At 15.8% G+C, this 12,429-nt stretch overlaps 2 protein-coding genes and 1 pseudogene across 2 annotated transcripts, besides 1 other annotated feature; 2 read left to right on the forward strand and 1 right to left on the reverse strand.

Annotated features, from left to right (window-relative positions):
- Positions 1-659: 659 nt before the first annotated feature.
- Positions 660-1,688, reverse strand: PRSY57_0934600 (putative exported protein; annotated as a pseudogene; the record flags this gene model as incomplete).
- Positions 660-1,688: a sequence feature.
- Positions 1,689-3,771: 2,083 nt separating this feature from the next.
- Positions 3,772-4,800, forward strand: PRSY57_0934700 (exported protein (PHISTc); the record flags this gene model as incomplete). The annotated part of the gene is made up of 2 exons (XM_012907583.2): positions 3,772-3,960; positions 4,096-4,800. 2 exons carry the CDS (start codon positions 3,772-3,774, stop codon positions 4,798-4,800), a joined length of 894 nt encoding a protein of 297 aa, XP_012763037.1.
- Positions 4,801-11,026: 6,226 nt separating this feature from the next.
- PRSY57_0934800 (lysophospholipase, putative) lies at positions 11,027-12,235 on the forward strand (the record flags this gene model as incomplete). Its single annotated transcript, XM_012907584.1, has 1 exon — positions 11,027-12,235. One exon carries the CDS (start codon positions 11,027-11,029, stop codon positions 12,233-12,235), a length of 1,209 nt encoding a protein of 402 aa, XP_012763038.1.
- Between the last annotated feature and the right edge of the window lie 194 nt (positions 12,236-12,429).

Consider the following 12,429-nt stretch of genomic DNA (forward strand, 5'->3'; position numbering starts at 1 on the left):
ATTTATTTAAAAAAAAAAAAAAAAAAAAAAAAAAAAAAAAAAAAAAAAAAAAAAAAAAAAAAAATTTTATTGGTAATAAAATATATACGATAGAATCATAATATTTTTTTTTTTTTTTTTTTTTTTTTGAAATGAAAAATATTATATTGTGCTAATTTACAAAGTTATAGATATAATATTAGATACAAAAGCAAAAGGGAAGATTCTGAATGAAAGCATATATAAAATTGCTGCATGAAAATATGGATAAATATGAACAAATTAATATATAATTTAAAAGATGATTATAGATATGAGAAAGAAATAGACAAATATAATTATGATATAATAATTAATAAATACACAAATAAAATAAAATAATAAGAATGTGTAAAATGTAATGTGAAGGATGATAAATCATTCAAATATGACTTAACATATAGGGGAATTAAAAGAAAACATATGGACAATAAATACAATATATATATATATATATATATATATATATATATCAAACGATTAATTAAAAAAGAAAAAAATAAATGAATAAATAAATGAATAAATAAATGAATAAATAAATGAATAAATAAATGAATAAATAAATGAATAAATAAATGAATAAGTAAATGAATAAATAAATGAAATATTGGAAACGGTTATGCTTGTATTCCCGTTAAAATTTATATTTTGAAAATATTATATATATATATATATATATATAATTATTATGTTTTGAAATAATTTATTATCCTTATAAATTTTTTGGGTATATGCAATACCACATTTAATATATTTTTAGGTATATTTTTAATAAATTGAATGAACTCCTTTAACATATTTGAAAAGGTAAAAAAATTATTATGTGCTTTATGATATTTCCTACTTTTTACTAAAATATATATGAGAATTACTGAACACATAAAAGATATTATTATAGAGATAATGTATTCTCCTGCTGCCAAATAATAAACAGAAATAAAAACAAGAACTACAGGTTCAAAAATAAATAGACATTCTTTCATTTTTTGATTTATTTCATTATTATATAATTCATAATCAGGTGTTTCCTCAATATCACTTATAGATTCTAAGAAACTATATATTAAATTTTCAAAATATATATCAATTTTTTTTATGGTTATGAAATTTTTTTTTTTTTGTAGGTGTAACATATACTGGGGTAAATTATGAATTATTATATGAAGTATATGTTTGTTCCTTATCATTAATTTTATCTTTATATTTAGTTTGTTTTTTGTCTATATTTTTTTATGATGTTGTAAGATCCATATTATTTGATTTTAGTGCTATTTTTAAATTCCCTATGTTGAAGTCTTTTTCCACATTTCCCTGTGTTAGAAATCTATAATGTTTTTTATTTTGAAATAGGTCACATTTCTTTATGCGTATAAATAAAAAAAAATAAAATAATAATATAAATAAAAAAATAATAAGATAAAGAAAATTAAGAATAATGGTAAAAATGTAAAGAATTTAAAATACATAATGTAGTATAATAAATATAAGGAGAAGACACATATTCATTAAATGTATATATAAAAAAATAAATTATCATTTACACGTATTATTATTATTATTATTATTATTGTGTTTATTACTGTATAGGGAAAATAAAGAAACCAAATGAATTTGAGAATTACACTAATTTTAAAAAAGAAAACTTTGCTTAATTGTTTTTTATTAAGCATCTTATTTTTTTTTTATATCGACTCTTCTTTATATAAGTTGTGGTGTTGTTTATATAATCAATGCATAAATGTAGAAATTGTAGATTATGTTTTTTTTTTTATTTCATATATTTATTAAATATATATTATTAAAAAAAAAAATTGCACACATATATATATATCTATATATATATTTACATTAATGTTAAAATTAATATAATTTTATGCTGTAATTAATTTTGGAAAATATTTGGAAAATTATATTTGTAATAATTTATTTTCTAATGAGTATTACTATTAATATATATATATATATATATATATATATTTTAAATAACTTTTTCGCAGGTCATTTAAAAGGATACATATTTTTTCTACATTTTATGTATATAATTAAAAAGTTAATTTTATTTTTATAGTAGGTCTTTATGAAATTTTAATAATTCCGATGTTAATATATTTTATTATGCGAATCTTTATTAATATATAACTTAAACGTGATGGAAGATCATTTACTTAATGGGATGTTCTTTATAAAAATATATATATATATATATATGATATATTGATTTGTTTTATTTCAATAATATATATATAATGTTCAATATTGGTATCATTTTAATTGTTTATAGAATTGCCCTTGTACTATAACTTGAACTAACATGTACTTCTTTTATTTATAAGTAAAATTAGCATTTTAAAAAATGAATTATATTATTTAAAAAAGGTATATTTATATTTATATTTTATTATATATATATATATATTTTTTTTTTGGTTTCCTTGAGAATTCACCAAAAAAAAAAAAAAAAGAGCCTTATTTCAAAAATAATACTGTACTTATTTTTATGATTTATAAATGTATTCGCTAATTTATGGCATATATAGCGAGGCTAGTATATAAATAAATGTATGTACATATATTTATATGCATATATTTTTTTTGCGGAATACCAGTATTTAATATAGGAAATTATTAAATTTTATTAATATATAAAATATTCTTTAAAATTATTTATATTTATTATATATTATATATTTTAATTATTTCTGTTAAAATTGATTTATTGGAATACTTTATTATATTATATTATATTATATTTTTTTAATAATTTAGAAAATATTTATTTATTTATATTTTTTTTTTTTTTTTTTTTTGGAAAAGTTGTAACAAATATAGAAATTAAAAATTTCAATTGATTTTCAATTAAAAATATGAAATTAAGATAATATTATTTTATACATATAAAATTTAAGAAATATTTATTATATTTTATTATTTGTTTTTTTTTCTTTATAAGAAAAATTATAAGTTTAAATATAATTACATAAATAAATATAAAATATTTATTACTCTATTTTAATACATTAAAATATTTATATTTTTTGATATTTGAAGAATCCATATTTTTTTTTTTCTTTTTTTTTGGCTTTTAATTATAACTTTAAAGGTAAAATAATTATATATATATATATATATATATATATATATATATATATATATATATTTATATATTTATATATTTATATATTTTTTCTATATGGAATGAAAATATATATTGTCATCAAATATTTGAACATTTAATTGATATATAAAGAATTATTCTATTTTTAAAAAATAAGAAAGATTAATTATGAAATTGCTAAGGTGTAGTATTAATACTTTTATTTTAAATTAATAAAATTCATGAGCATATCAAGTGGAATAAGAAAAAAGAAGAAAAATTTATAGTGAGGATCCCTAATAAGGATTAACGAGAAAAAATAAATAATATTAATAAAAAAAGACAAGAATAAATAAAGTTGAATCTTTATAATTTACGTATATATTGTACATTTATATATATATATTTAATTTTTTTAATTTAATATTTATCTAGTTATACTAAAAATATTCCAAAGAGTAAATTATAATATAGTTCGGATAATATTTGAAAAATATATATATATATATATATATATGTATTTATTTATTTATTTGTTTATTTATTTATTTATTTAATTTTGCTTCTTTTTATTTTCTGTTCATATAAAATAAAAAAAAAAAATTAATAAATATACCATATATATGTATATGTTTATGTTTATTTTTATATTTTTTAGAATGAAAGATCAGATTGCATCAAGTTTAAATTCCCAGAGGACCAAAATTAGTGCTGAGGATAAGGACTCATTTAGTTGTAGAAAATCTTGTCCTTTTAACAAAGAAACGAGGAAGGAAAAAAGTCTCAGTGTGTTTTTTTCTTCTTGTTCGAGATTATCCCTTTTGGGGCTGTTATGTATATTTTTATTGGTAATTTAAAGAGTGAATAAACACACACATATATAGATATAAATATAAATATATATGTATATATATATATATATATATATATTATATAATGTACTTTTTCTTATTTATTCATTTATTTTTCTTTAATTTGTTTAGAATTTTTATATATATAATGGTAACTGTAATGTAGTAGAAGGTAACGTTGGTCATAAAAGAAAGCTGTCTGAATTAGTAGACTCAAAAAGTGGTTGTTTGAGAAGTGGTGAAAATGAAACGAATGTAAAAAGTTCATCATCTCAAACAGATTCTTTATTAAAAAGTAATAATTTGACAGATTTCTATAGTTCATATAATGAATTTAATATTAAGGATGAATTAGACGATATATTTAAAAGTATAGGATTAACTTCTTTACATGATAAATATTATGATTTAACAAAACAATGGAGTGATGAAAAAATTGAAGAGATTATAAAGTCTTTATTGGATATTCCAAATAAATTCGATATACTTACTATATGGATGCAAGTACGAGGTAGTGAGAAATTGAAGATGCATAATATGTTATATGGTTTAAGATTATTATATAAAGAATTAATTAATAAATATAATATACCTATGGAATCATGTACACATATATGGCTTAATTGTTATTATGACATAACGAATTATCATTTATATATAGAACATGAAAATAATATTAATTTCCTTGACTTAACTACTAAAGAAACATTGACGCGTGCAGATTTTATAGACTTTATTAAAGAAACCAAATATAAATTCAACAAATTAAGAAATGAATTAAGAGAAACTGTAAGGAAAGATTTAATAGACAAATTAACACCTAGACATATAGAATAATTTATAATATATATATATTAATATATATATATATATTTTATTTATTTAAATTACTCTATTTTGTTCTTCATATGTTTATAGTACTAAACATATATATATATATTATATTTGCCGTTTTATTTATTTTAATTCGTCATAAAATACATGTTTACATTTATCTATAAAATATATATATCATACATTTGAATGAACGTATGCTCTTTATTGTCTGTAACTGTTGACATTAGATATAATTCTTATATAAGAAAGATCAATATTTATTGAATGTTATACATTAATATACATAAATTTATTAATATATATATATATATATATATATATATATATATGTATATTTGTTCTGATGTATAACAAATACTCAAGTTCAATAAATTTGTGAATTATCTTTTATTTCTAAATAATAAAAGTTTTGTAAATTATATAATATCATTTTGTATCCTTTGTTTCTTCATATTTGTTCTCCCCTATAAGTTAATATTATTTAAAAGGAAAAATAAAATAAAATAAAATAAAATATGAGAAATAAAAATGATTTATACTGGTATATTATCTAATAAGGGAAAATAATCAATATTTATATATTGAATAAATTCATATTATTTATAGGGACCTTATATGGGTATTATATTATTAAGATTTGTATTATTCATATAATTTATATCCTCCTATTTCTTTTTCTTCTTATATTTATAAGAATATATTTTTTTAAAAATATTATAGTCGCATGCATAAAAATTGTTATATCAAATAGATTTAATGGGAAAAACAAAAGTAATAATAATTTGAATACACACAATAATATATATATATATATATATATTATGAGATTTAAATTATATATTGTAGAATGTAAGATATAAATTCATAAATTATATCTATATTTTGTGTATTTGTTTGTTTGTTTATTTGTTTATTTATTATTTTTTTTTCTTTTTTTTTCTTATCAATCATATTATGTTACCATCTTATTAAGGCATATTGTAAATATTTTGTTATTGTATGTATTAAATTTATGTTTTAGTTATTTGCTTTTATATATTTAATAAATATAATTATTAATATTGAAATTTCATTTATGTTATAACGAAATGGCTATTTTAAAAAATTATAAGTACAGTAAATATATATATATATATATATATATATAAATTTATTTATTTATATATTTTAAAAAATACAAATATTCTAAATTTTATGGTACTATATTATTTTTCTCTATAGTTCATAACCTTGTGAAAGGGCATATGTATTTTCATAATTATATTAATAATATTCTTTTATTAACCTGTTCTATTTAAGATAAAATATTATGAGTATAAATAAAATGTGGTATATGTTTATAACATTCTAGTCTTGCAGATGCAATTTATATTTAGAATATATAAAGAAAAGGATATTTATATTAAAAATAAATTTGTGATATCTTAATGTAAGCATATTTACATAGATCTAGTTTTTATTCTAATATAGAAAAAAAATATAAAGATCCAATATATAAATATTATATTAAAAATATTATATATATATACATATAAACATATATAATAATAATTATAATACGGATAACTATATCATAAAAAAATATATTTAATTCAAAAATGTATTATCCTTCAATGATTCTGTCATAATATAAAAACTAATAATGATTAAAAACAAGTGTTAGATATATATATATATATATATATATATATATATATATATACATATTTCTATTATAACATTTTTTCTTATAGAATAGAAATATTTTTAAAGGACAAGAACGAATTATATATTATAAGAGTTTAGAAATCCTTATTTTATTATTTTTTCCTTGAATGAAAGTAGTATAAGATGTTATCAGAAAGCACGTACATATAATTATATATTCGAAAGAAAAAAAAATTATATTATAATAATTTCTTAATGTAAATATTCGTATAATTGTAAAAAGAATGAAAAAATACAGAGAAAGAAAAACAAAAAGAATAATATACGTTTTTATAATATAACTATTATATAGTCATGAACGTATCTATTTCAAAGAGTATATATATATATATATATATGCATGCATATCTCATATTTATGAATTTTCTTTTCTTTTTTCTTTTTAATGAATTTCTTCCCTGTATATATATTTATAGTTCTCAGAGGAATATATTTATATATATTCTATATTAAACCTATAATGAAGTTATATTTAATTTTGTATAATCATTATATATAACAAAAATAAAAAAAACTAATATTCTATAATATATATATATATATATATATATATATATATATATATATTATATAAATATTTTTAGGTTAGTTAATTTTATAATCCAATATATAATATTTTGATTATTATATCTAGTAAATATATTATATATGCATAAATAAATCATTTAATGTAATAATTATAATTATAATTTAAAATCTCTGTAATTTTTAGAATTTATTCTTGTTAATATATATTTTCTATATAACTAAAAGGTTGTGTATTTATAGAAGGTTTCTTTTTTATAATATATACATATATATATATATACATTTATATTCACAATGTACATTGAAATATTGTTTTTTTTTTTTTTGTTTTTTTTTTTTGATTGTTATTTTTTTAAGTTATTTCATATAATATAAAAATATGTATTCATATTTTATGCATGTGAAACAACCTAAAAATTAAATATATTTAAAAATAAATGAAATGTTTTTAATTTGTTTCTTTAGAAGACTATAATAATAATTAATATTATAAGTTTATTGTTCATGTTTAGAATTTCGTATATTTAGTACTAAATAAATTATATCTAAACATGAATTATATATAATTATTTGTTTGTTGTAATATTATATAAAATATAATTAAATAAAACATATTAATTTTATACTAATATAATTATAATATAAAATATATTATAGTTAGATGACATTTCATAATAATTGTAATAACATGAAAAAGTTATTTTTCCTTTCTTTTATTATAATAAAATAATAATTGTTCTTTTATATAATAATGTCAGATTTTAAAAATTATTAATATAAAAAAATAAAAGATATATTATATTATATGTATTAATTATATGATAAATAGAATGGTTATATATAATGAATATATAATAAAAACGAATATAATATTAATATTACAACACTTTGGTTTATTTGTTTTTTTCTTTTTATTGATGAATTAGTATATAATAATATTATTAATGGTTGTAATATATATATATATATATATATATATATATATATATATATATAATTTATTAGTTGAATAAGCTTCGGTTTCATCATTTTATAATAAAAAATAGTTAGTTTGAATAAGGTAGATTTTATAAGAAAAGTAAAAGACGCTTTTGTTTAATATAACTAATAGAAAATACAAATACTTAATGAATATTATTTTATTGATTATATTTTATAATAGACTAATAATATGTTATGTGCATTATATAGTGTATATAAAAATGTTCAAATGTTTTTAAGTTGGTTTAACAAAATAATTATTATATTAATATAAGACTTTACTTTTATGTGCATTTATTTATAGTTGAGTTTTCTTTTTCTTTTTCTTTTTTTTTTTTGTCCTTTTTTAAGACTATCAACTTTATTTTGTTTTCAGTTTTTTATTTAATAAATAACTGTTTTGAGTGATTATATATTTCCTCATGATATATATTTTATATTGGTTACTTTGAAGACATATGTGTTCTAAAAAGATATATTTGTATTTTGATAAATAGAAGAATAAAAATTATAACTATATAATGTGATTGTTATTGTGTCCTTATTTTTTATTTTTTTTTTTTATGTTTTATTATTTTATAAGAGATAAATTGTTTATATATGGAATATATATAAATTTACACATATGTATATATATATATATATATGTATATATATATTAATAGAAATGAAAAATAATACAACCCAATATACTTTGTTTAAATAATTAATTTGTTTTACTATTATGTTATATATATTAATAAATAAATATATATAAATATATATATATATATATATATATATATATATATATATATATATGTACATTATTTTTTAATAGACAAATAAACATATTTTATATTCAATTTAAATAAATATTTTCAAAAATACGGAGGAAAAAGAAATTCTTTATTAAAATGAATGATTTAAATTCATTGTTTATAATTTTGTTGTTTTTTTTTTTATGTTTTTTTTTACATTTTGCATTTTTTATCAATATATTTTATATTGTTTATAATAGATAGGACGATGGTATAATTGTAGATCCTTAAAAGTTTATAGAATTAGCATATATTTATCTATAAACTATGTAATATATTTTTATAAGGAAGGTAAAAGTATATTCTATTACGATAATATATGAAGAAAATTATTAAAAAAAAATATAAATGTTAAAAAATTCTGGTAGTATACATACATACATATATATATATATATATATATATATATATATATATTATATGTAATTTTTATTTTTATGTACAATTCAATATATTTTGCTTCTTTTTATATGTATAAAGGGTAAAGAATTATTTATATTTACATATATATTATAAATGTTATTATAGTTATTTATTTATATTTTTTAATATATTTTATGTAAATAGATATCTGCATTCCTATTTTCCTTTTATATATATATATATATATAGATATATATATTTTTATATATTATTATTATTTTAATTTTTTTTTTATCATTGTTCTATTTATTATAGAATTTATTTTTTTAAGAATTGTTGTATTACATATTTGTGTTGTATTATTTATATTTATATAGTATTTTATATAAATATTGAAAGAATATAATGAATATATTATTATATTTTGTATTTTAAGTCTTATAATTATTTATATGAAAATTATTGTACAATCTATAAAAAATAAAATTTTAATTTTATATTTATTTTTTTTTTTTTTTTTGTTTATATAATATATAATAATGTAATATTATACATAGATATATACATATTATTATATATATTCTTAAAAATATTAATTAATTAGCTATTAATATAAAAAAATAATAAATTATATTATTAAAATAAAAAAAATATGCATAATTAATGATATTATCAATATGATGAAGCTTTGTATGCTGTATAAAATCAATGCATGTAAATATATTAATATATATATTATTTTATTTATTTTATTTTTTTTTTTTTTAAATCTGCAATGTATTCTTATTATCTATTTTACTTGTATTTTTTTATATAAAGATTTTAAATGTTCTTTTTATATATATTAAAAAAAAAAAAAAAAACAAAGATAATATATTATTTTTTAATATTTTTCTTATTGTTACATTAATTTAAGAATATTAATTATTTAACTATATAATATATATTATATATATATATATATTATAGGAATAAAACATTGATTAAATTTTATTACTGTAAAAAAAACTATATATATTTTGTATTCTTCATAGAATTTTTTAATTTTTTTTTCTTTTTTTTAATATTCTTTTAAATTTATAGAAGTCTATTTTTATGTATAAAATTTTTATTTAATAAGATTGGGTAATATGATTAGGATCATATTATGTTATAATTTTTTTTTATGCATGTTAGATACATGAAATAATAATAATATTATATGTATAGTACATTTAGGATAAAATATTTCAATGAATTCATTATATCCATATTATGGTTAATATAAAATAATAATAGAAGACGAACGCTTATAAATTAATGTAAAATTAAAAAAACAAAAATATATTATATACATATATATATATATAATGTGTTCATATTTAATATTTTATTTTTTTTTAATAAAATAAATCAATAGATTGAACCATTAAATATATATATATTAAAATTTTTTTTATTTTTATTTTGTTTATGTAAATGTAACTTTTTCATTGTTTCATTAAATTTTATATGGTTTTTATTTAATTTATGTGTTTCATAAAAATATAAACATAATATTATGATTTAATAAGAAAAAATATATTAAATAATTTATTTAATGGTTTAATCATCTTTTATATTATTTTTTATAATATGTATGTTATTATATATATAAATTTATAAATTTTTTTTTCTTTTTTTTTTTGAGATAATAATAAATCTGAAATTTATAATTGATTATAATTTTGAATAATATTATAAAAATATATTTTTATAAACCTTATATATATATATATATATATATATATATATATATGTGTTTATGTATGTATGTAAGTATTTTCATTTTTATTGTAATATTTCTTTGTTTGTTATAAGTTATAATAATGGTTGCAAATGATTTATGGGAAGAACCGAATGAAACAGGGGCTAGGGTTGATGGTACACCAAGATTAGATTCATTTTTTAATAAGGATGGATTATTATTAAGAACATATTCATGGACTGTTAAGAAGGCTGTGGGTATTATTGTGTTATTACATGGTTTGAATGCTCATGTGAGATTACAATTTTTAAAACAAAATGTAGAAGTGGTAAATAATGATGAAGTAATATTAAAAGATATAGATAATTATTATGTATATAAAGATAGTTGGATAGAGAAATTAAATGAGAATGGTTTCTCAGTTTATGGTATAGATTTACAAGGTCATGGAAAATCTGATGGATGGAATAATTTAAGAGCAAATATAAATTTTTTTGATGATTTAATATATGATGTTATTCAATATATTGAGAAAATTAATGAAGATATATCATTAGAATATAAAAATGAATCAAATATGGATGCATCAAATATGGGTGAACCATATATAGATTTATCAAATATGGGTGAACCATATATAGATTTATCAAATATGGGTGAACCATATATGGATTTATCAAATATGGGTGCATCATATATTAATAATGAAGATAATGAAAAACCCCCAATATATTTAATGGGGTTATCATTAGGAGGTAATATTGCTTTAAGAACCTTAGAAATATTAGGAAAAACAAGTGATTATAAAAAATATAATATAAAAGGATGCATATCCTTAGCAGGGATGATTTCTATTGAGAAATTAGCATCTACTTGTTCATATAAATATAGATATTTTATTGTACCCTTTTCGAAATTATTAACTTGTTGCTTTCCTACATTTAGATTACCACAAAATTTTAATTTTCAGAAATTTCCATATGTAAATGATCTTATTAATTATGATACATATAGATATGATAAATGGATAACGATTAAATTTGGTCGACAAATTTTAAATTCTATAAAAAATTTAAATAATGACCTGAAACATATACCAAAAGATATTCCTATACTCTTTATACATTCCGTAGATGATAGTGCTTGTTATTATAACGGTGTAATTAATTTCTATGAAGCTTTAGAATCAGAGAATAAAGAAGTTCACACTTTATATGATATGGACCATGTTTTAACTATGGAACCTGGGAATGAAGAAGTATTGAATAAAGTAATTAATTGGATAAATAATTTAGATAATTTAAAAGAAAATAAGAAATATATATTTTAAAATTAAAATAATATTTTTTCCATTATAAGTATTAAAAAAGTGCAATTACAAAAAAAAAAAGAAAAAAAAAAAGAAAAAAAAAAAAGTAAACGATAAAACAGTAATATTATATACTATCATTTGTTTTTTTTTATTAATTTATTTATTTTATTTTTTTTATATAAAAAATTTTATATTTAAAAATGTTTATATGT

The sequence above is a fragment of the Plasmodium reichenowi genome, chromosome 9 (genome assembly GCF_001601855.1).
Source record: "Plasmodium reichenowi strain SY57 chromosome 9, whole genome shotgun sequence".
Lineage (NCBI taxonomy): Eukaryota > Apicomplexa > Aconoidasida > Haemosporida > Plasmodiidae > Plasmodium > Plasmodium reichenowi.